This window comes from Bremia lactucae, assembly GCF_004359215.1.
Source record: "Bremia lactucae strain SF5 chromosome Unknown BlacSF5_NotPlaced_49_SHOA01000009.1_1371882bp, whole genome shotgun sequence".
Lineage (NCBI taxonomy): Eukaryota > Oomycota > Peronosporomycetes > Peronosporales > Peronosporaceae > Bremia > Bremia lactucae.
The window spans coordinates 466,737-492,402 of NW_027152062.1; the positions used below are offsets into that span (position 1 = coordinate 466,737).

The 25,666-nt window shown below is 45.3% G+C and overlaps 3 protein-coding genes across 3 annotated transcripts; 2 read left to right on the top strand and 1 right to left on the bottom strand.

The window, feature by feature from the left end:
* Positions 1-1,611: 1,611 nt before the first annotated feature.
* Positions 1,612-4,243, top strand: CCR75_005136 (uncharacterized protein; the record flags this gene model as incomplete). Its single annotated transcript, XM_067963219.1, has 9 exons — positions 1,612-1,893; positions 1,961-2,548; positions 2,610-2,696; positions 2,766-3,086; positions 3,155-3,288; positions 3,377-3,472; positions 3,534-3,615; positions 3,683-4,159; positions 4,222-4,243. The coding sequence occupies 8 exons, from the start codon at positions 1,612-1,614 to the stop codon at positions 3,836-3,838; spliced, it is 1,746 nt and encodes a 581-aa protein (XP_067820120.1). The 3' UTR covers positions 3,839-4,159; positions 4,222-4,243.
* Positions 4,244-7,299: 3,056 nt separating this feature from the next.
* CCR75_005135 (uncharacterized protein) lies at positions 7,300-8,935 on the top strand. The gene is made up of 5 exons (XM_067963218.1): positions 7,300-7,702; positions 7,763-7,832; positions 7,884-8,063; positions 8,133-8,487; positions 8,559-8,935. The coding sequence occupies exons 1-5, from the start codon at positions 7,534-7,536 to the stop codon at positions 8,862-8,864; spliced, it is 1,080 nt and encodes a 359-aa protein (XP_067820119.1). The 5' UTR covers positions 7,300-7,533; the 3' UTR covers positions 8,865-8,935.
* A 375-nt stretch (positions 8,936-9,310) lies between these two features.
* Positions 9,311-10,591, bottom strand: CCR75_005134 (uncharacterized protein; the record flags this gene model as incomplete). Its single annotated transcript, XM_067963217.1, has 1 exon — positions 9,311-10,591. The coding sequence occupies one exon, from the start codon at positions 10,589-10,591 to the stop codon at positions 9,311-9,313; it is 1,281 nt and encodes a 426-aa protein (XP_067820263.1).
* Between the last annotated feature and the right edge of the window lie 15,075 nt (positions 10,592-25,666).

Sequence of the window (25,666 nt, forward strand, 5' to 3'; positions counted from 1 at the left end):
AGAGTTTCGGGACGACGCGTTTGCGTCATCCCAGGTACAGGGGTCTGTACCTGTTGTAATCTCAACAGTTCCGCCTGTTGAGAGCCTTGCTGATTCAGCAAGGCTACTTTTTCCTTCATCTCGTCAAGTTCATGTTGTATGAACTTGGCGACGGTTGAATGGAGGGCATCTCTGTCTAAGTTGGACAGTAATGCCAGGATTGCATCGTTTCCTACGGATGAACTCATTCGTTCAACCGCACTCCTTTCTATATCACTTAGAAAGGAGTAGCTTTCAGGGGAAACGTGATGCGTATTCCCACTACCATCTAACATGTCCATGTTAAATGTGGGAAATGTGGTCCTTGGACGGACTACAAAGTGCTACCAGGTGTAACGGGGCACTGCGACTTGTACTGTTTCAGTACAAGTCCACTTCACACTGCTTCAGATGTGAGTGGTGCCTCTCGTTAGGTGACGTACACTGTACGTATAGAGGAAGACTTCTCTTAAGGCAAGTTAGCTTAAGAGTGTAAAATGAAAACTGTATTAATATAGTTAAGTGTCTTGTTAATCTATCTTTGTAAATGTTTTCTTAACTATAAACTAATACTAAACATGTAAATGAATTCTTATCTATCTTATCTCGTAACTCTCTTTGATTACTTCTACAGCTGATTAGTCTGCGGAATAAATAGACATAATGGTCTATACCTATTTATGGATAAGAATTCAGGAAATTACTATATAAAGTAATTTCCTCCAAATATTATCTACCTTTTAGATAATATTAATTAACAACCTTTTAGTGTTAATTTCATGTAACGATACACCCCGTTACATTTTCTCCCTCTTTTTTTATCAAATGTCTTTACATTAACAACTAGAGGGCGTGTCTTAGGCTCTGAATTAGGTACAAAGATGTATAGAGTTGGCATAGACGCTGTTAGGTGATCTTGACACTGTCCGATCAGGGAGGATTCATATTGCATGTAGGCTTGAAGCCTTGCATGCAGGACCTCTGCGCCCTGGGACATAATGAACTATACATATTCAAGCCCAAACAAAGTTTTGAGATTGTCATACGTTGCGCGTTGTTGTTCAGTAAGGCTTAGTCTTATTAAGACTTAGTCGTAGATTGACTACGATTGCTACCAGGTGTAGCGGAGCTATCTCGCTCCTTAAGTCAGAGGAAGACTTATAGAGTTAAAGAGTCTCTTAGTTTCTATAGAACTAAAGGGTTCAACAACTCAGGGAGTCGTACAAGCTATTGAAGCTTAATGAATACTAGGTCAAGGGATTCAGGGGTTCGTAGAACCAAGCGGCAACTAGCGCTCGAGGGTATGTACCTTAGAAAGGCTTCTGTCTCTCACATATCAATGCGCAAAGCACTGCACTTTATATAACTATTTAAATCTATAACCTCACCCTAGCTAATTTTAAATAAATTTCAGCCGCCAGATTTATAGCTGGCGGCGACCACATTTGTTACCCATAATAAATGGAATTTAGTAATTAACTATTTTCAAAAAGGATAAAAGGGTATTTTACCCATAAAGTAAATGTGCCACAACAACGGTTTTCCAACCAATTATTTCCCATTACATTAATAACTTCGAGAGTCAGCGGTTTTATGGCTCCGAGCAGTAGGATAACGCTTCTATCGGCCTTCGTTCAAGCCGCTAAAGTGCAAGCAAGACATTTCTCTGCAAAAGCCGTAAACCTTGGTTGCTTTTTACCTAGCCAAAAGCAGCATGGCCAATGTCTGAGCACCTTCAGATTTGTCACGAGTTCTGGCGGTCCGAAAAGTTATGGAAATAAAAGTATCGCCCGAATCATTGCACTTGCTGGATCTATAGGGGTCACTTCTGTGATAGCGCAGATGGAGGCTGGTACAGACAAGAATTTGGAGAAGGTATGAGATACCAAAATTGGACAGCGAATGATGATATGTAGCTAAAAAAATGCTTGCTGCGTTTTAGCGCTTTGAGTACGCTGAAGCAGTTGACACCATTCGCCAGCAAGTTGCAGAGTTCCGATTGACTCTTAGGAGCTTTGAAAATCGATACCCGAAGGAAATTTCCATAAATAAGATTGAAAGTACCAGAATTTGCGCACCTAATGGCGTGTCCACGATCCGAATTGAATTTGCATGCCCATCATTTGTAAATCAAGAAGCGATCTTGGGCCGGTTTTTGCTTCAGCTGCACGAAGCATCTACGTTCTCATCACGGCAGATTGTTGAAGTCATACCAACTCAGCTTAAAGAGTTGAATAAGTCGATCAAGACGCAACCTGCTGTTACGTATTTGTACACAAACGGTTCTGGTTCGTTCCAGTTTTTGCGCAATTTCTCACCGAAACGAGAAATTACCTCAAAATTTATATTTTACAAGGATAGTTATCTTACACAAGCCGAGATCGATGCTGTTGTCGGTGCCTATAAGGAAATGTACTCGCTTGCAAACGTGGAAGCATTTAACCGCTACTATTTGGATCAGCGTCAAAATAGTGCACTAATCGAACGCAGTAGAAGTCCGACTAATATTGCCACCGCAATATCTGGCAAGGTGAATTTAATTTCATTTGGCTTTTATTCGTATTTATCGTGCACATGCGTTATAATTGCAGGAAGAAGCAATCCAGCAACTGCAAAGTCTTGGTATATCTGTATTTGAGCCAGCAGAGGAAGAAAACTGCTTGACCTGGGAAAGCTTGGTGTGATATGGCATCATCTGATAAAATTCGATACGTCATCTAATAGGGTGGTGTTTTATTTGGATGCAGGCTGGAAACGACAAATTGAAATCAGAGATCGAAGACACTGTTGTATTAGCTCTTCAAAATCCAGAATTGTACGAAAATATTGCGCAAAAAACTCGATGCCGCTATGAGAGCAATCGTCCACGTGCAGTACTGTTCGAAGGCCCTCCAGGTACTGGTAAAACTTTAAGCGCCCGAATCATTGCACAGCAAGCTGGCATTCCCATGATTCACATCCCCATTGAAAGCGTTGTATCTAAATGGTATGGCGAAAGTGAAAGAAAAATGTCGACGATCTTTGAAGCATGTGACAAGCTTGAGGGCGTCATTATTTTCATTGATGAGGTGTATCTGCGCCGAAGCCATTATGGTGAATTATTACATATTAGCTAACGGTATTTTTTGTCTAATAGATCGATGCACTTGCTGGAGATCGTTCTTGTGGAACAATGCATGAAGCCTCGCGCCGCCTCTTGTCTGTGCTTCTTCAAAAGGTGGAGGGTTTTGCTTCAGCCAAAAAAACTACCCTCGTGTGCGCCACCAATCGGTAAGCTCCCTGCTCGTTGCTTACACTGTTTTAAACCGCAGCATGAAATCACTACCGTGTATTTTTTACTAAATATTTCTTGTCTTAGCAAACAAGACTTGGATGCTGCACTGATTAGCCGATTTGACTTGTGCATTCACTATGATCTCCCTGATGAAATTTCCCGTCATGCAGTTTTTCGCCGGTAAGTTTAACATCAAGGATACAAGTGCGCGCGAAAATTTACGATTTTTTTGTGTATCAAGTTATGCAAAGCAACTTTCAAATGAAGAAATTTCGCAGTTAGCTTCCGTATCGTCGCAGCTCTCATGTCGCGATATTAAAGAGGTAGCCGGCATCCCGTTTGCCGAACGTAATATGAATTCATACTTACGTGTACCTACGCTATCATTAGATATGTGAATATGCAGAACGCAAGTGGGCCTCAAAACTTCTAAAAAAAGAAGAGACGACGGAGTTGCCTACTATGAGATCTTACATGGATGCTGTGAAGAATCATATGGATGGACGAACCATCCAAGGCTCCCATCGTATCGTGTATGAAGCATAAAAAATATTGGCCAATGTAACGTCTAGGAAAACAAATTTCCCAGTACTTTCAAAAAAGCATTATTTCCTACCACAACTACATCCTACAATTGAGTGTTTATCTGGTTCTCATTGCAAGAAGTGCCTGGTATTGTTGATTTAGCTCATAGCCGAATTTGGTCTCGAGGGACTCACTGTGCTCTACATAAATAATCAATATAGGATGTACTAAGTTTAATGAGGCATTAGGAAATGGGATAAATTTCTCACTTAGTATGGAATGAGCAACCTTCATAAACCTGATGGCGTCATCTGTGTTGTTTCCACGATGGCACGATACACCCTTCATTAATAGAAATTAGTGGCAGCCTTCTTCATTTGATGAAAAAATGCTTGAACTCGTACGATATTCCATGCCTTCGCGACAAACCACTCCATGTCAATCTCAGAAAACTTCTGGTCCAAGTTGTCGATAAATTGAATAATTTGATCGAACCAAACAAGTGCGTTTATTTTCGTTTCAGCTAGCATGATGAGACGCCGAAGCAGGTAGCATAGATCGCCTGTGTTTGTGAACCCTTCTTGGATGAGACTTTGAAGCCTGTGATGTAATTGGAGGCAATTAGTGTTATTGCCGCTCTCACGTGAACAAGCGATAGCCTCACCCGTGACTGAAAATTTGTCCTGCCAAGATTCGATAGCTGTCTCGCACCTAAATAATAGAAATGAGAAAGACGATTACAGTGTCGGCTTAAAGCATTACGTAACCTCAGATGCTAAATTAAATTTCGTCGCAAATACCACCAACTCTACCAGTTGAGGACACCAAATCATCCACTCATCCACATTGGTGTATGAATCATCCACTTTACTGATTACGACGTACCTCCAATTTCTAAGAGGTCTGGCACACTATGATGCGTAGCCTTGCAAAGCTCAAAAATTTCCGATGTATTGGCATCACGAAGTCTTAGTTTAATTGCTATCATCGCCTTCGCCTAACAAATAATTTAGCTCGTAAATATATGGCTTTTGCTGTAGATACCAGGCGTTTCTTACTAAGTAGCACATGATTGTGGCGGCGACGGATGCTACCTTATCTTGAAAGCATCCAATTCGGTTTATCACTTCAAGAACACCCAACAACTGGCTCTGGTCCAATGTCTCAATTTTTTTCATGTCAGAGCTTACAGCAGCGAGCAAACATTGCTGGCTTCGATGCATAAGTGGTGAGTTCTCCCCGAAAATCTCGTCGCTCCGTTCTGCAATATTGGCTGCAACAACAAAATATCTAGAGTCTTCGGTACCTTTGGCTATGTCAAAGCTACATTTAAGCCACTCTTAGAGCTTCCAAAAATGCACGACAATTAAATTAATAAATCTTACCTCATCCGAAAAAACCACTCAAAAACGGTGGATGGTCCAAAGGCCACTTGTATTTCAAGTGGGTCAGACCTTGCTGGCCTTAAAAGTAGTGCATTTGTGTATGTCAAAAACTTTTCGGTGAAAGAGCTTGTGGCATGCACACCAAATTCTACTTCTTGCTGATGCCTAGAATTTGAGAATGCTAGCTGAGCTGCATTTTGAAGAATTACGCCAACAGGTGTTTTAGCTGGAAAGCAACCCGTTTCCAACAATATTTCACATAATTCATCCATGATGAGCGTGAAAATGTCTTGCCTTGACGGATCAATATGACTAGCAATCTGTCCCAAGGCAAGCAAGTCATTAATCTCAAAATCATCTCTGCTCTTCAGCTGTTTCATAATGCTCTTCAGGATTGTGTATGATCCCTCCGGCTCTGCTTTAATTGCCGCATGAAAGACACCAAGTAAAGATTTTTTAGAGTTTTCTGCAGCAAAAGCTTTTTTGGCCCATTCCAAAGCTGCTAAAGTGCGGCCTAGCTCTACGCAAGAGCGAGCTGTCATTCTATAGAGATGACTAAAGTCAAAGAATGCACAGCAATTTTGTGACGAGACACTGGATTACCTCATGTACATGGCTTTATCCTTTAGCGTTAATACTACAGCCAGAGCAGCATCTGCCCACATCAAACAATCCTAAGCTGATTTTAGTAAGTGAGCAGTATTGACTCATGAGAGTATTACCTCGTGTCGATTAGAATTCAGTGCTTCTTGTAAAGCAGCGTTTATTGTCTGCCGAATCCGTAGTAAATGATCAATTTCGACATATTCGCCGCTCCTTTCATAACATAAGGAGTCATATCCAAATCAATGTCGTTTGTAGAGAATATGAGCCATACCGTTGCTTTTCCATTAACGCACATCCAATACGCTTTAGCTCTTTAACAGATTCCTGTCGTTTACCCTCGACAAAAGCGAGATTGCATGCAACATCCAAATTGATGATAAATTCTTTATCTCCGTAGTTGTCTGCAAGCTCTCGATAAATGTCTAAAGCTTTATCGGCAAAGGAAAACCCTTGGGCAAAAATGCGAGCTCCAGATATTGAGTCCTCAAAGCAATTTTGCCGAAACAATAATTGAAGCAGGCGATGTGCTTTTTCGAACTGTTGATTGTCCACGTATAGCTTATTCATTAATAGCAAAACTTTTGGTTTCTGATTATCTGGAATTAGCTGGTAGCACGTTTCTGCTCTTGTAAGGTCTCCAGATGCGCACAGTGAATGCAGCAAGTTCAGCAGCACATGCTGTTTAAATTGCGTGAGAAGATGGGGGAAATTTCCGTCGATATTATCATCAATCGAGTCTCCGATACGTAACGCCTCTTCGATAAATAATTTCTGAAGCTCGAGGTGGGCCGAATGTCTGTACTCATCACTCACCCATTTTATAAGATCAAGTAAGCTGATTGCGTAAGTTACTTTGTAAGGAGTCAGCATCTTCAGTTCATGAAGGGACGATAGAACGTCTCGAAATTCGTCCGATGAGTTGTTTGAGCGTTTTATCAGCAACTGTAGGACTCGTACACGGCCCGAGCAGATGTCCCACAAATCGTCAATGATATCTTCGAGCTCTACACCTTGCTTGAACTTGGTCAGATGAGATAGGCCGATACAATACCAAAGGTGCATTGAAGAAGAATACGAATCTTTTGCTAATGACAAGTATTCTTCACACCGATCACAGTCGACCGTCGCACTTTCGAACATTAGCATTCCGATACGACCAAATGAACGCAATACATCTAAGTATTCGTCCATAAGCTGCACATTTTTTCCATCAGTCAGTTTTTCACCTGCATAGTCGCAGGAGCTCATCAATGATAGCCTCATGATCTTCGCGGCCACAAACCGTGTCAACGCCAGAGAATACCGTGGAAAACTAGATATTTTTCCGTCGACTTGCTTCGTAATATCTTCTAAAGCTTTTAAAAAGGCTCTAGGAGAATTGTACAGCTTCACACCAGCGTTCATCAGCTGCGTCCCCGAAATGTTTCGCAAACGCTTTTTGACACACCCTGCAACAAGGTTTTGGAGCTCGTCCAGTGTTTGGTTTATTACCGCAATGTCCTCCAGTGAAGGTTCGTTCGCCTTGGCTAATACTTCAGTCACAATTTTAACGCGCTTAAAGATTGCTGGCGCGCCTTCATCTTCCATCCTCTTGATCGCTCTTGATATGCTGCAAGTTTTGCACTAAAAAAGCTTTTCCGCGTTGCTTGCTTCAAGAACATCATTCTTGCTTCAACCTTTGACAACTAATGCACTTTAAAACCGGTTATTTCATTGCTACAAGAGATGTGGGGCATGAAAGTGTTTTCAATTGCGATCGCCGCAGCGGCGCTAACCAAAGCGCGAGCTGCACCCAAATTTGAAATTAATGTGATTCCTCGCTCGCAAATGAAAGCGAAGGCTTCGCCAGGGCTAAATTCTGTCCCTTCTCGCAATCCACTCCCGGCATTTCAAGGCATGCTAAAAATAATTGTCTTGATATATCGAGCTTTTATGCTCTTACTGTGCACTGTAGGCCCATTTGTTAGTAGTCTTGAGCCACTGCCGTGTATTCATGAGAAAAGGAACATCCAGGGCGGCAAAGCGTGAGTGCTTATGACTACCAGCACTACTTCTGCTAATCAGCGCTGTTAAAGCTATATGCTGGACCTGTGCCTTTTAACGAACGTGACAATTAAGGTTATGATAGAGGAGTCAGCGCGAGTGAAGGTGAAATCAATGGAGAGTCATATGGAGGGTGGTGATGATGACAGTGCGACGATGGAAGACCCAGTGTCTGAAGAGAAGTTGGGACCGCCAATCTCTACGATTCTCGGGTAAATACGCTAAAAAAGCAATCTATTAATTGTTTGCGCAAAATCTAAGCTGCCTCATGCATCTTGTAGAATATTTCGTGGCTGGCAGATGGATCCTATTACAATGAGCTATAAGAACATGGTCTACGACGACGGTGACCGTTGCATGGACACACATCATTACTCTGTGATTGTGGAGTTGATCCCTTCCGATAGTGTAGAGTCGAGTCCGAAATTATTCGGACTTATCAAAACAGGCATGTGTTCATTTAAAGCATCATTGCTCATGTACGTTTCGGAGGATGATCGTTTCACAAAACAAGGAATACACACGCCAGGCGTCGTGGATATTAGTGACGCCAGGGCTTCTTTGCCAGTGATCTGCGGAGAAATGAATTGCCAATACGGAGCCATCACTAAGCGACTGCGCGATTTATCCGACGAGGTCTAAAAAAGTTGATTTAGCGTTAGCTCAAACTGCTTGTGCAGCTGACCTTAATGTTTATGTGAGTTCAGATCCGTGATATCCAGGTCATGATAACGAAGGGGCTTCTTACTGAAAGGTCGGCTTCTTTTAACATGACACTGGAGGCATCAAAGAACACTTTGGGATCCACTTCGCGAATTCTCGAAAGATCACTTGATCTACTTCATGATGTAGAGGACCTACAGTTGACTTTGATAAAACGTTTTTCCGTAAAAGAAGATGCAGCCAAGACAAGGTTTGCAGGTCAAGAAGCGGAGCAGCGCAATCAAAAAGAAGACATTAATCTCCCTGATGGACTTGACAGGGTGGAAGAGCAAGGTCGGGCCGTCGCATAGAGATGAATTAGATGAAGGTTGCATCATAATTTCCTTTTAATGCAGGCACATTATTTGAAAGAGGCACAAAATTGCTATTGCATTATTTGCAGGTTTTTAGCCTTGTATGTGCTTGTGTATCATTATATATATTGGAACTAAAAAGAATAGCAGCATATGCCGCATTCTAGTGGCACTAAGACTGTTCACGTGAACATTAGAATCAAGCACAGCAAATCCAGAAGACATTCTAATTTATATTATTGGGCGTTACCGCTCCAAGAAACTCAATTGTTTTAAGCGACGCGAGAGCCGCAAAGAATGGTGCCCTGCATATGATTAAAGCAACTAAAAAAACTTCTCTTTTAAATTGCACGAAAAGCCATGCCGGGCCCTGCCATCAAACATTTCTTTTGAAAGTTACTTGTACCTGCAAAAAACATGACCTAATTAATGCATGTCTGCATTTAGGTATTGCGCAGCCAATTCGTAAGTGCATATTCCTGTTGACCGCTACTTGTTTTGCGCTGCCCATGTACAAAGTTATTTTGTTTTGCATTTAGCAGATGCTGCATACTCGGAATTAATTTCTTTCGAGTCTCAGATCGTGGGTCGCCCTCTTTGGAATATTTTGTCAGCTTTCCTGTCTCGTCGTAGCCACGGCGATTTACCGCTGCCCAATCTCCCACTATCTGAATAGAAGTCTCACTTGACGGCGTCAAATTAAAAGCATCACTTCGGTTTGGATTAAAATTACAGCGCCCGAAAATCTGCCGAGAAATCGGCGGTGGGCGACTTACTACGTTCGAGTAAGCCTTTTCGCAAAATTTAACCGACTCAGATCGCAAATATTCAAATTCCACACAATCGTCATTCCTTTGTCGCTTAGAGACAGGCAACTCCTGCGAAGACGAATCAAATTTCCGTCTTTTGCTTTCCAAAACCAGCTGCTCATCCAAATGCGGGCACTGAAATTCGCTTTCAGATGTCGATATATTCGTTTTTCGTGATTTGCTTGTCACCATTCTAGTATTTTCTGTTGTCTGTCGCTCTTTAGATTTAGCTTTTGCATTTATCAGCATCTCCTTCAAGCGCGTCTTCTCCTTCACTGCCTTCAAAAACTGATCATGGCGAAACTTACACGCTTTCTTCAGCGCCATAATTACCTCGCTCGGATTCTGTATGTTTTCTTCTATTGCAGATGCATCACACGTATTTAGATAGTTAATAATGCTCTGGTTTAAAATCACTCTACGAGCAGCCTCCGCTTGATGCGAAACTTGAATCTGGTATCTCGCCACTTTGGTCAATAACTCAATCCTTGTTGCTTCCAATACTCTAATACGCTGAATGAGGGTTTCCTTATCGTGCAGAAGCTGCTCGCTTTGACTTCGCAGATGTCTCAGCTCGTGGGCAATTCGCTCCTGATGTTTGTTCTGCCGCTCAATATGTTCCATTAGCGTCTTAACGCGCGAGCCGAGCACGACGTTATCTCCAGATGATGGAGAGATTCTATTTTTCTGAAGGTCGCCATTCGGAGCAGTGCAGGAGCTAGGCACGTCAAAATAGAGCGCTATTATATCGGCATCGCTTGTGCATCGGCGACAAATCGGGCACTGCTTGTTGACCTGAAGAGCCTGGATGATGCAAATATGGTGGAAGACGTGGCCACAAGGCACAGCTGCTAATTCTTGCTGTAAATCTTCTAGGCAGATGTGGCATTCTTGGTTCAAAGAAGGCGGCACCATTGAGTCAACAGTTAGTTTTGCACTCTTGAGGTAGACAATTATTTTTGATGCGATGAACGACAATTTGAAAAATGACAACCAGATATAAAAGGGAACGCTCAGCTTTTGGTAAAATCCCCTCAGTTTAATATGATTGGCTAGTTTTATGCATGTATAGAGAGGTAGGTAACATTATGATAGCACTGCCCGCACGCTGCGTGCGTTTGTGAACTTTTTATTAGATTAATTACAGTTCACGATCTCAAAAGTAATCTATTCTGTAAGCTGAGTCCTAAAATTTCACTGACAAGAATATTATATTCTACAAACTGGGTCAATCCGTGCATGGTAGCGTCGACACCAGGCAATTGTAAATATAGCAGAATACGAATGCCCCGATATCCCGCTGAGCCTCGTAACACATCTGCGTCGTGGCATAATCAATAAGCACATCGATTTCGTTAGCGCGGCGATTATTCTTGTAGAACGACATGTCGACAAGCCCAGGTAAAGACTCGAAAACACATCTTGTAACGGGCTAAAGTTGCCCTAACGTTACACAGTCCCCGTTGAGTACACTTGGTGTACTTAAGGGGATGGTCAATTACTAAATTATAGTAATTAGACCCAGCACTCGGGTGTGGTGCACATTTGTGACCAACCCTTGTGTATGTAATGCACATGGGTGCATTCACAATAGGAGGGATGACGCCTAGCGTCATCCATTATGCTGGCTTTTAGCCGTGGAGCAATGCGGTGTCGCGCAGCTCATCGAGGACGACAGCCGGATGGTGTCGTACGCCATGTCGCATATTCGCGGTAGGGCCTCAGAGTGGGACACTCGGCGCTTATGGCGGACAGAAAGGAATTCCCTACATGAGCGATCTTTAAGGAAAAAATTCGCGCCATGTACCAGCCGCCGAACAACGAAGTGTTGCTTCAGGCGCGCTTCTTTGGAGCGACAGGCGAAACGATCTCTGCAAGAGTATGCGCAACAGATGCGCTCGCTGTCGGCGTCCATTACCGTAGGTTCGATTCCGGAGCACATTAAGGTGCCCACGTTTATGAACGGACTACGGCATGGCCCATCGCGACAGGCCCTTTTCAGAAAGGTGCCGTCGACGATGGAAGAGGCAATCCAAATTGCCTTGGTTGAGGAGCAATCCTACAACAGTGCCTAGGCGACAGCTTGGTATTAGCCGTCGACCGAGAGGTCAGACCCCACTCCCATGGAGTTGGTCAATGCAGACGTTGTCTGTTACAAATGCGGCAAGCGCGGCCATATGATGACTCGCTGCTATGCCGAGGTCCCTGCTGGGGCGAAGACGCCCAGCAAGAGGACTCCCTACCCAAAGGGTGATGGCAACAACCAGCGTGCGAGACGCATGAGTTCTGCATCGACCACTGAGGGGTCGGGAAATGCAGGAGCGCAGTAGGGGCGGGATGCCCTACTGACGCGGACTCTGAAGCTACCCCTACGTCCACAGTTGTGGAACAAATGGGTAGCATAGTCCCTGAGGTCTCCAAAGTTGGGACCTCAACCCTGCTGGTCTATAGCGATCAAGTAAGAGGCTATGGATGACCAGGTGATGATCCTACTAGTGGATTCGGGTGCATCACAAAATTTTGTGAAACTCGCGGCTCTAAGAAAGAGACCGGCGATGTTTGAGTCGCTTTGCCAGGATGGCAAGCGAGAAGAGGCGACCGTTCATTTAGCGAACGGCGCGCTCGTTAAGTCTGAGGGAGTTCAGGTAGAACTCAGCTTCAGCTTTAGTGACTTCTCTTGTAAAGAGAAGTTCACAATGCTAGGTATGGAGAGTCCGTATGACCTCACCCTAGGCATGCCATGGTTGGCAAAGTACCAACCATGGATAGACTGGCGTACACGCACACGCAGCTGCGAACTCTACGCAGGACACCGGAAAGGATGTGCTCCTGCGAGAGGCGTATGCAACTGATGTCGTGTCGAACACAGTTGAGGGTGCGTTGACGGGATGTCAAACGTCACCAATTCCTACCCAGCTCGTGGAGACTGAGGTAGTGAAAAGGACGATGACAAGTAGTCATGCGTCCGAATGTCCTGCACAGAGCCAAGAGCCTGTGGCTGTAGACGGCGAGCTGACAGGAAGTCATGCGTCGCATAAACCGGCACAGTGCCTAGTGCCTGGTGCGTTTGGAAGGGGTGCGTTAGCCAGGAGTGCAACGGCACCCCCTTCCCAGAATAAGGTCGTGGTGACTCGAAAAACGAGTACCCGACAGATTAGGACGATCAAAGGCACGTCTATACGAGTGACCTTTGGATCAGTTCCTAATAAAGAGAACGGGCCTTCGAACGAGGCGTTCCAGGCTGTCAAAGAAGAAATTGCAGAGACATCCTCAGTTGATGTGCTCCGGCAAGTCTTTAAATCTGCCGAGGAGATAGTAAATCTCCCGGAGATGTCGTGGGGTCTGTTCCTTGCCGAATTAAAGGAAGAAAAGATCAACGAAATAGTCGCACCAGTTCCGGGTGAGAACTTGGTGGACTGTTGCTCGTCGTCCACAATGGACGAGAGCGTCCTAGAAACGGACAAAAAGAAGCGGTTCGCTGCTTAAGGCTGGGATGCCTTGAGAGACAGTCCGTTCTTTGAGGTTCTGTGGAAACATCGCGATGTGTTCCCAGAAGAAGTGCCGAGCCGCCTACCAGCAGATAGGGGCATCGGGCACGAGATAGACCTCGAACCTGGCACCAAGTATTGTGTGACCAGGCAATGGCCGTTGCCGAAAGAACAAGTCGATTATATCGATGAGTTCTTCGACAAGCGAGCCAAGGCGGGACATGTGCGTGAGAGCAAATCGCCTCACTGCAGCCCGACCTTTTGTGTGCGTAAAGCCACAGGTGGATGGCGCGTGGTTCATGCTTACAATAAGCTGAACACGGCGACCATACCGGCGCAAACGCCAATCCCGCGGAAAGATGTTATGATGAATTCCATGGGATGTCAGCCATTTTTTCCGCGTTGAATTTTAAAGATGGCTACTATTAGGTACTCACGAGAGAGTCTGACGTAGCCAAAACTGCAGTAAGCACCCCAAGCGATATGCTTTAGAAGTGGCTTGTGATGCCCAAGGTTTGAAAAACAAACCGGCGACATTAAACCGAGTGGTGGCTCACGTGATGCGTCAGCACCGTGCCTACGCGCCCCCAATATTTTGACGATGAATTCGGGCATAGAAGAGCCGGGGACGGTTTGACCGAAATAGAGTCATTTAGACGCTGTTGCCCCAGACTTCGGGTGACGCTGAATTGTACGCCAACTCGCAAAAGTGCGTCATTGGGGTCCCCGAGATACCTGTGCTGGGCTGCATCGTAGGTACACATGGTGTACGAGCAGACCCAGACTGAATACAATCAGCAAAGGAATGACCAATCCCACGACACGTGAAGGATTTGCGCCAATTCCGAGAGCTCACTAATTATTTGCATAAATATAGCAAGAATTATGCTGAGCGATTAAGCCTTGTCTGATCTCCTTGAAAAGGACGCATAATGCGTTTCCTCAAAAGAACGAGAAATGCTTTCACACCAGTGAAGCAATCTCTTTATAGAGGCACCGGTCTTGGCATCACCAGACGCGGATAAGCCTTTTAGCGTCGTCTGCGATGCAATAAATATTGCAATCGGCAGCGTGCTCATGCAAAAGGATGACGACGGCGGTAACCCTGTCATTTCTTATCAGTCTCGGCTTTTAAAAGCCGCAGAACTGAACTGCCTTGTGCATGACAAAGAGCTACATTCAATAAAGTATGCGTTTTTTAAGCTTCGAGTGCACCTATTGGGCACCGAACCATTTGTGGTTCACGCATCACTGCGGACCCGCAATAAACTCACCCCACCTCTCGCCTAGAATGGCAAGATGGCTTACATTCTTCTCTGAATTTAATTTTAAAGTTAAATACAAGCCGGATAAGTCCAATGTCTTGGCTGACGCTTTATTGCGCAGACCAGACTTCGAGGTAAGACACCAGGAAAGTGTGTCTAGTGCTAAAGCACAAATTCAGCCGTCAACGTTGGCAGCCATGAAGGCATTCAGTGTAACGGGTTCGTTAGCCTCTGATATTCAAGAAAGCTACAGTCAGGATGAACATTGTCGCCTTCTATTGGATCACTTCGGTGGACGAAAGGTAAATCTTCTGTCGCACCTGAAAGCTAAGATTAATCGATTTAGCTACTGCGATGACCTTATATGGCATCAGTTGTCACCTTTTGATCCCTTGAGAATCTACGAGCTTCATGACAGATTTCAAGCTGATGATCCTTCACGAGCTTCATGATGCGCCATCGAGTGGGCATCTGAGCCGTAAAAGTACATTTTCTAAAAGTGTCGAAATGATTTTGGTTGCCTAACCTATATCGTTGAGTGGCCACCTATATTCGCTCTTGCGAACCGTGTCAGTGCGTTAAGCCTGCACCGTCCAGCAGTGAACATTGAAGCCACTACCAATTCCAACAGATTGTTGTAAGACTGTAAGTCTGGACTTTATATTTGGCATGCCGCCTGACCACAAGGGTCAGACGGGGCTAGTCGTCTTTGAAGGCAGACTGAGCAAAATGGACCATTTAGCACCATGTAAAACATCGATCATAGGCAAGGAGGCAGCTCTCTTGTTCCTGGATCATGTATACCGACTACACGGGAAGCTCGAGTCCATAGTATCTGACCGGGATCCACGTTTTACGTCTGGTTTTTGGTGACATGTCTTCGAGCTGCTAGGTAGCAAGCTCCACATGTCGACCGCAGATCATCCCCAGACCGATGACCAAACCGAACGTGCCAATTGGGTCGTGGCGGATCCATTACGCACGTTAGTGACTCCCCTTTGTGGAGCTCGCTATTAATAACAGTGTCCACGCCAGTACGGGTGAGACACCGTTTTATATAAACGAGCTGCGCCATCCTCGGACGCCAACCTCGTTTGTGCGCAGCCCAAGTCTTAGTGGGAGAGGGCCCCTCACTATGCTCGACGAGAAAAAGAGACATAGTCTCGGCAATTTGACGATGCCCCGCGAGGGTATCATCTCACCGACAGAAACTTGCCCTGGTGACCCCCCCTTTAGCAGTGGTTAATAAAACAACGTCCTATGTACGACCTCTCGGCGGTGTCATAGGCGAGTTTGATTCGAAAAGCGTACGCGAGGCTCAGCGCTTTATGGATGAGCGATCAGCCATCACACGAAAAGTCCGTGATGCGATGGCAAGCGCACAGGACAAACAAAAGAATATGCGACCGAAATGATCGCAAATGACGAACGCTTGAGAGTTGTGTAGAAAAATACTATTAAGTACTGCTACCCTACCTAAATATGCAGTTTCTGTACTACCTGGAGGTACTACGAAGTTGGTGCCGCGTTTCATTGGGCCCTTTACGGTAGTAGAAGAGGTTGGAGACCTAAACTATAGGCTCACCCTTCCCCCGTATATAAAGATGCACCCCATCTTTTACGTAGGTCGTCCCAAACGGTATGTAGACCCAAATGATGCCACATATCCCCATCAGTCTAAGGAGACTGATGGTGAAGCCGACAATTAGTCGAGTGTCAAACAGATGGAAGAGATGAGAAAAGCGAAAGACTTTCCTCCGACCTTCTCTTTCCACATGGACGAGGGCTCGGAGAGCGAGGGATACCACGCGCGTAATGCGGGTTCCTCAGCATCAACTTCGTTAAGATGTCAAGCCGAAGTTTCAGGCGTTCGTACCCTGACGATCCTTCGCGCGGTCATCATGAAATTCAAGATCAGTCGCAGGACTTTAACCCCGAGATCCCCAATGCGTCGTTCTGCAGCACTTAACGCCTGCGACTGAATGGACGCGAGTAAGGCAGCCGCGAATAGGTAGGCGAATTTGCTACTCCTATCGGGCGCCGCCTGCACTGATGAATGCCTGTGGGAATCAAACCTTCCTTGTTGGAAGGTTGCTTGCCTACCGCTCCGTGAGGCAGAAGTATCAGATCCTCGTCGAGTGGTGAGGATACCCGAAGAGGTTCGACTCTTAAAAAACGGTCGACGCCCTGCGTATCGACGTGCCCGGCTTGGTGACTGCCTACGAAAAGAAGCATCGCTCCACTAGTCTTAAATGGACTAGCAAGACCAGCGTGGTGAGAAGAATCATGGGGTACAGTACCGCCCATGATTTGTCTCACACGCAAGCGGGCGAAATTAATTCGCTGCGACCGCTGTTTCATCGCATCGTAATGCAGTTGAAAGCGGCGCGTGAATTCCGCCTCATATTGGTCGAGCGTTTCATTTGAACGCAACACGACCGGGGTCAGGGAAAATCGCCCAAGCGATTTTTCCTGATCCTTCCATGAATTATAGACGCCATATTGAAATAAGTTTTTTTTTCAATAGCGCGCTCTAGGAGCGACACTCTCTTCCAGTTGATACGAGGCCATTGAGATGGAGGGGGTACAAGTGGTATGCCACCCGTCACTTAGCCATGTCAATACGACTTACTTGTGACGTTGACTGGACACGTTCACGTTCCGTCGGCGGATCTTTACGCTTAGGCTCTTCTGCATCAGACCCATTATGATTGATGGTCTGAACGACAGACGTTTTGGTTTACCCAACGAAGAAGTACCTGCACCTCAATGGGCAGTTCTCTCATTGATGGTTGCTGCGCTAGCTAGCGCACACGACGAGACAGCATTTCAAAACCTTTTTTGTCTCTCAACAAATCGAAATAAGAGAAGTTTGGATGGGCGCTAAAGCGCAATCACGCTATTCTCATATTTACTATGAGGTGACGGTGTCGACTCATTGATATCGACAACGAGCGATGGGTCTACATCCTCACTGTGCAAGTGGGATGGATCATTCAGCCCAGTTAGCAGCGCGACAGAAGCATCGCCAGCTGTCGTCGTTGTAACTGTGGCACTGAGCGACCGGCGGCGTATTAACGCGGCGCGTACGCTTAGTGCGTGGTTGTGAGGGCGTCTTTGCAGACGACCTAACATCTTTGCCCCTCTTAGGTGGCATAGTTGGCGCCGTGTGAGTGCACACAGGTCGCTTTAGTGACTGAGAGGATCAGACCGGCGGGTAAAGCAGCTCGCTGTCCCTCGTTCCTCTTTGACGAATAAGCAAAATGTAAATTCGTTCTTAAAAAGGGAGATGGTCAATTACTTAAGTAAAAGTAGTTAGACCCACCACTTGGGTGTGGCTCACATTGTGACCCACCTTTGTGTATGGGATATACCTAACGGCATTCACACTAACGGGGATGTCGGCTAGCGTCATCCAAGATACGAGGTATTAAGAATAATACGCTCGCAATACATATCCGAGCATATCTACAGAGATGGCATTTATATTTGGCTAAAATACGATTAAATATAAATTAGTCTGGAAACTACTTCCTAGTTGACAAGTGCGCACGTGGAGCCGGATTACCGCTTTCGTGACGTCACTGAAACTAAGGTATTTCGTTTAGTGAGGTCGCTTAGGCGCCCACCAACTACCTCACTGTACGTGAGAGGAGATTGTTAACCGCTTCCTCACTGTGCTCAAAGAGGTGTGTGCTAGAAGTGCGTGGCAGCTTTAACTAGCACCCGGGTACAAAATTTTTAAAATTATCGTGTCGGGTCTTGTTCAAAAATTCGAAGAATTCATTCATTGCACGAGGACTACACCACAATCTACCCCCATGGCGCTATCAAAGCCAATTGCAGTGAAAACGACTCAAAATTCAGTCACAATTTCTTTAGGAAAAAAACTAATAGCTACCACAAGATCCGCTACCATTGTATTTCAAGAAACCGTTCCCGTCGTTTAGGCTACTTGAAGATTTTTGTGACATTGTGGAGATCTCTAGCGAGCGTTCTAAAACTCGAATTGGAAGTCTTCGTCCTGGGATGAGTTATTAATTTATCGTCTCGGCCGTTTCTCGGATGAACGCAGGTCCGTTTAGTGTCGCAAGCGACCGATTGCTAGGTACCGTCATAAATTAGGTGGAACTACAACAGCGAGTTGAATGAAGTTTCATCGTGAGATGCTTCCTGCTCGACGATTAAGTTTTCTCGTATCATGGTCACTTGTATTTTATCAAGATGAAGAACAAGCGTTGAAATATCGCAGTCGCAAGCAAAGCCAAAAATTCGAAAGAGTCCAATCGGTTTCTATCAGATTTGGCATTTGTGGATCCTCGCCAAGCTCTCAGCGATTGATAGTTGCCCAGTCTTTAGATATAACCCCGTCACGTCGTAATGCTGTAGATAATTCAACTTCTGATGACAATAAAAGCATATCAAAAAGTGAAACGGTCGACGTAAATACACGCAGTGACCCTGATGATAAAGATTTTAAAAGCTAAGAAAAGCTTTGCGTGGCGAATATCATTGTACCGATTTCTCTATCGCTATGAAAACGCTGGATTAATGGCGGGATTTGAAAAAGATGACATCAATGAACCCTTTTGTAATGAAATGATGCTCATTGCTGCTTCCTTCAAAGGATGTCCAGCTGACCCTATAATTGAGGCTGTTTACTATGCAACATCAGAAGACGAATTTGGACAACGTCAAAGGCTCTCCAAGTGTGCGCGAGATTCTCATTCAGACGTAACCCATCGTGCCTTAAAGCAACAAGAGCTGTCGCTGATGTTTAGGCCTCTCATGCGTTGCTCAATGCAGCGAAAGAATCGTCAAATTCACGTGGCGAAACGTTGAACGGACGTCGTCGCACTAGCCAATACCAGTATGTGGTGAAGTGTCATGACTCCACGCCCGAGGGCGAGGTACCCTTCGTCAAGATCGCCCTAGCGTTGTTGTCGTTCTCAAGCCCCGCATTCAGGGATAAATTGCACCGAAACACGCTGTCATCAATAGGTGGAGTAACGAACGGATCCTTGGCCATAGTGTGGCTTGGGTCCGCGGCTACACTTGCAACCGAAGCACTAGTATGCTGGCTAGTAGGAGCCTCATAAGATGACCGATATAGGGATTTAATTGGCCTTTCAGCTTTAGCTTTGGGAAGCCATAGCATAGCTTCTGTTTCAGTTAAACGTCCGCCACGTAGGCACTGGCTCGAAGATCCACGAAGTACTCAAGCTTCGTTTCGATGAATCCATCGAATTAATTTGTTAACCCTTAAAAACAAAAATAATCGGTATGGTTTACATCGAGGCTCTAAGGTACCGTGTGCTTGATCATGTAGACGTATCATGTATTGACTTCAAGTCATGATCTGTGGGAAAGATAACATTTTTAAACGGTTTTCTATAGCGTTGCCTTTTTCCGGCCTTGGCGGTACACATGAAAGCGGGCGAAAGATGTCACTGAGGCCTGGCTTGACAAACTGAATCCTTTTTGTGAACGGTTCGAAAAACGGACCGTAGTCGGTGCACGCTACAAGCTTTTCCGTTTATTAAGAGAGGCAGGGTTACCTTGCCTCTCGTAGGGGGACTCAAGCCCATGCTTTTTAATGGTTCAAGTCATGCCCCTAAGAAGACATGCCTCACGGACCCTTATTGGAGGACGCTCATCTCTTGTGCGATGCGCAAAGGAATTAAGAACCTTATATTTGTTCACGAGCGCAAGAAGTGCTTGTTCTCTGTAGGACCCTCTGTCGAGAAAGATGAATCTCGTCGTACTGTCGTCAAGACCCGGTACGTCCATCATCAGTTGGGAACGAGGTTCCCAACTATCATGCGAGGGTGGATACCGTTCGAACCCTTTTCACCACTCAAATCTGTCAACAAATGTAGAGAGGAAGACAAAATCGAGTCCGCCTCATTCACCGAACCTGAGTCAACATCGTGACTTGGATAATGTCCTCCATGATTTATGGAGGACATTGATCACGAGCGATCCCGTCGTCGCGACCTAGTAACGACGGTCGACCATGTTTCCCGCGAACAATTAAAAAAAGTTCGCAAGTGCGGTTGATCAACTTGCGCATGAAGGACAGATCAGTCTTCAAAACGAGCTGGAGACAGCTCGTTAAAGATCTCTTCCTTGGAAAATAGAGCGGATCGTCTGGCTCATGAGAACCAGACTTTGACCTTAGACAATCAGGCTTTGGCTCGGGATTATCAGGCTTTAGCAAATGCCGTAAACCGTGCCGGTTTAATTCAGCCCCGGAAAAAGCCTCATTCTGATGGTACAGGCGGAGACGCGCGACATGAAACGTAGGATGCGTACGCATTATACGAGGCAGATCGATCGTGTACGCATTCCTTGGCAATGAAATACACGAAATGGGTCGATATACCTGTGCAATAATTCATTACTGCCCTTATTTGTCACTACATGTTATGTAGGTTTGCCGAAGATAGTAGAACCCGATCATTAACATTATATATAAAAAATGTTTGTTTTTCCATTTTTGTCAGAGTACCCTTTCTGTCGGTCCACTGCAGAAACCGACCACTGCTTCTCTAGTCAGCACGAATTCTCCTGCTGACTCAGTTTTGTTTTTGCTGTCAGTGCCATCGGTGCGCACTGCGGAGATGCCGTTCTCCTCATTGGTGAGAGCATTATTGTTCTCACTAATATTATTATTGTCAATGCTGAGTCTTTCAGCATCATTATCAAAGTCGTAATAGCATTATCGCTATTGCTGTGTTTGTCCAGATTGAATCACCATTGGTATCCTTCGTTTTGACCATAGAGTCAATGCGTGATGAGCAAGAGCAAAAATTCTCATTGCTCGAGCGATCCTCCCCCGTTGAATAAGAGTCACCATGCGTCTATACGCACGGCCGAAAACAGTCCACTTCTCTCGCAAAAAATGGCGAGATGGTTGTCTTTCTTCGCGCAGTATAACTTTTCCGTGGAATATAAGCCAGGACGACTAAATGTCGTCGCTGATGCCCTTTCGCGCCGGCCTTATTTGAGCCTGCTGCGCAAAACAACAATAAGCATAAGGCCTCTGTTTGCAACAAATAACAGTGAGCATAAGGCCACTGTTGTAACAATAAGTGTTCCGTCGTCAACATTACTCGACGACGTTATAAGGGCTTATCAAGAAGATAAGGCTCTTTAGAGTTGATGAAATACCTTAAAAATCCATTCCGACAATCTTTAAAAGGATTGTCGAAATTGTATAGATCCTCAACAGATCGATATACAACACGCAGTAGGTTACTGTACTACACCGCCATGCTGGCGACACACCTACTCATAAAGAAGGTGAGTATACGTGGTTCACGAAAAACGGTGTATGCTATATAGAAGCATACACTGAGATGTTGATGGCAAATTACACCATCGGTAAGAAACACACTTCAACTCTTAAAAGAGTGGACGTATCCGCGAAGTATCTCTTCGAGGATACAATTCGTACGTTCTGTCTGACCATATTTTTTAGGATGGTCAGAAGTTGACATTTTAACTGTGTTCCAAGTGATTTGAACACAGATTGCCAAAATTCTGACGCGAATCTGGGGTCTCGATCAAAGACCAGCTCGCGGGAATACCCATGGAGTCGAAATTATGTGTCAACAAAGACAGGAGTACAGCGTTTGGCTGTAATTGACTTTGGGACTGCAATAACATTTACCATATTGCTACAAATATCAACAAACACAAGAGTGTTATTTTTTTTGCGATCGTCCGTGAAATTTGAAGACGAAGTACATAGTCACGGGCTGCCAACACTCTGCTGGAACAGGCAGAGATTGTAACAGAGCACAGGATGAAGCAATGGGCTTCACCCGTTGACGAATTTCGCAAGCACGTAAGTACTTGCGGACGAACTCACACTGGCGTGGCCAGGAGAAGTCGCGACTTATCGTGAGATAGGTCTTTTCACGTCCACGATGACCAATTATTAGCGCATCGTGGCCCTCATACATGATGCGTAAACGCCTATCATTATGAGTGGGGATGACGACAAGAACAGTCTATCTACCAAGAGAAAGGCCCTAAACTTAGCCAGTGCATATACATGGCAAGGAGTTCCTTGTCATGCACTGTTGCGTTTAGCTGGTTGAAGCTGACGCGATTGATAACAGACGACTAGCTCTGCACCGTCTGTCTCATATTGCATTAACGCACAGCCGATCGCAAATTCGCTGGCGCCACAGACCACATGAAAAGGTCGGTTTTGGTCAGCAATCGCCAGGATAGGCGATTTAATCAAGCTTTGCTTGATATTCTCGAAGGAACACTAACAATCAGCGTTCCAGGACCACTTTAAAATTTTCTTCAATAAAAAAGAATGAATTACTGCCATTTCTGCATAATTGCGTGAGTACTTGTGCAGGTACGCCGTTTAACCAAGAAACTTTCTACGTCCATTTTTATCGACTAGCCCAGGCCAATCGGTGATCGCCTTGATATTTTCTGGATCTGATCGTACACCGTGTTTACCCACGATGCACCCAAGAAGTGGCATTTCGCTTCCAGCGAATATACACTTTTTCAGATCTTGTGCTTACGCATAAGTGTAAGAACCTTTCGGACGTGGCTAGGATGTACTTCAACATCCGACTATGCGTTTATGGCTCTGCTATGAACGAAGACGTCTTCAAAAAAATTCGGTCCAAAATTCCGCACTGATCTCAACAGATTGGTTACACATCTGTTGAATGTTGCAGGGGCATTACGAAGCCCCTGTGGCATAACTAGCCACCCCCATAGCATGCCGCTTGAAGTGCTTACTACTGTGAACATAATATCTTGTTCACGCATAAGGATCTGATAGAATTCATCCATCAGATCTATTCATGCGTAGACAGTACTCTTTGACATACTATTAATGATTACGTCTTTTCGTGGTATCGGCGTTTGAGCCGGTACCATTGCAGCGTTTAATTTATTGAACGAATGCACAACCCGCCACCCTCCTGTTACTTTACGCACAGAGAAGGTCGGAGAGCTTTCTGGGAGGTTGACTCCCTCACATGACCCGCTGACAAGGGATCGGCAAAGAATTTGTCAAGCGCTAATACTTGTTCGCGGGGCAATGACTACTGCTTCATGACACAGTATTTCGATCCTGTTATCAGGTCGGAGTATCCTTCCCAACTGCCTCTAGCTGTGGTTCTGCAGCCACAACAAGATCCTCTACGGTCGACTCTCCAGTCGATCTAGGACTCGCAATGTCTCTTATAGACGGTCGTTTAATATTTTCTTGGATGTTGCTATTCAAGCAAGCATCCTTGTTTCGTACCACTCAACTTATTCGAGAGGTCGAACTTCGATGCTACCTGTGCTTGGGGCACAGCCGTCGGTAACTATGATCATGTCACAATGGTGGACCTTTGACGCTGCCTGTTTTTTTGCACAGCCGTCGGGATTTAACTCCACAAAGTGTTGAGTATTCACACAAAGGTCTTGTGCAGTCATGCTAACGACCGACCCACAAGTGAGGCTATCGCACTCACTCGTAGAACATCCACACGCTTGTGGACGCTCCAAGACGTTCATCAATTGGCCATCTGATGAACAAGAGACAGGCATCGTCACGGCTTGATGCTGCCAATTTATGCATGGCTCGTAACTTCTGAGCCATGGTAATCCAAGGATGACATCAAATTTGTCATCCAAATCTAATACGATGATATCATCATCGTGCTGTTAGCTTTTTAACGTGTATTGGATACCAACTTCACGTTTTTTAACCGTTACAGATGCGCCTGTTGCTAGGTGTTAGAGGGATATCGCGCTCAACAAATTTGAGTTTGCGATCTTCTAGCGATTGGCGTCGAATAAAAATTTTTGACGCCCCTCAATCGACTAGGGACTTTATTTGGAATTCATTTGCCACTTTAATGCTAAGGTGATGATGTTAACCTCATCCCCTCGGCCAGTTACACACAATGTTTGTTTGTGAGGAGCAACTTTCGTCAAAAGGCCTGCAAATTCTTTTGACGTAGCGTGATAGCAGGGCGCTCCGTATTTACTGGCCCCTACCGTTTTTTCACGATTCGCCTCGCCATTGCGATTTCGTAACAGCGTCGTATCCGCGTCCTCCGCTGTTCCTTACGATAGGTCGGTCTTGTCGCTCAGTGTTTTTAGGTACTAGCCGTGGGGCACTACACTTATAGGCGTAATAGCCGTCTTTTGACAACGATTGCATTTTTGTAATCTTTTGTGACTTGAAGAGCGAGGTTTCTCTCTCTAAATACCATGGCTTCTGGACAACCGTTTTCTTGTCGTCTCGGTGGACAATAAGCACTACAGTGGACAAAGGCATGTTTAAGACTGAAGTCCTTCTGTATCACTATAGAAATCGCTTGGTCGAGCAACTCTAATTCTAGCCGGAACAGGCAGGTCTTAACAGGGCCGTCTGCAAGACCTTTAATAAACACAGTCACCTCGGTTTGTTCATGATTGGATGAGTAACGATACCACTGACCAGATATCGTGCATGTTGGGCATAAGCGTGCAGATCACGCTTGCCCTGGTTCAAATCCAGGAGCTCGGATCGAGCCCTGATTTCGGCACGTGGCGGCTCAAATGTTTGTCTGAGCCGGGCCTTCAAGACGTCATACGACCCAAAAATTAATGGGTCGTGAAGCTTAAGCGCCGCTGATGCCCTTTCGCGCCGGCACGATTTTGGGCCGCTCCAAGGCCCAAGATTTGGCACGTTCGGCTAAGTTGGACATGCCAAATTTTACTTTTGATGCATCATCTTTGATGTGGCCAGCTTCAATGGCGTCGTCTAATTGGACGAACCATATTAAAAAGGAGTTGCCTTCTATTGCTTTTAAACTCAAAGATTTCTATATTTAATCTTTCGGGTCGACGCGGAAGCGTCGGCCCATAAGCAGCATTTACATGCTGCTGTCTCAACAGATCCAATTGTTAAGCACACTGTTCCCTCAACAGTTCCGCCTGTTGAGAGCCTTGCTGATTCAGCAAGGCTACTTTTTCCTTCATCTCGTCAAGTTCATGTTGTATGAACTTGGCGACGGTTGAATGGAGGGCATCTCTGTCTAAGTTGGACAGCAATGCCAGGATTGCATCGTTTCCTACGGTCGAACTCATTCGTTCAACCGCACTCCTCTCTATATCACTTAGAAAGGAGTAGCTTTCAGGGGAAACGTGATGCGTATTCCCACTACCATCTAACATGTCCATGTTAAATGTGGGAAGTGTGGTCCTTGGACGGACTA

Bases quoted from the DNA above. Each gene is read 5' to 3' on its own strand.
- CCR75_005135 (XM_067963218.1), top strand. From the start codon at position 7,534: ATGTGGGGCATGAAAGTGTTTTCAATTGCGATCGCCGCAGCGGCGCTA. The intron at 8,064-8,132 runs GTAAATACGCTA...TGCATCTTGTAG, and splicing joins CCAATCTCTACGATTCTCGG to AATATTTCGTGGCTGGCAGA. The intron at 8,488-8,558 runs GTCTAAAAAAGT...ATGTGAGTTCAG, and splicing joins TGCGCGATTTATCCGACGAG to ATCCGTGATATCCAGGTCAT.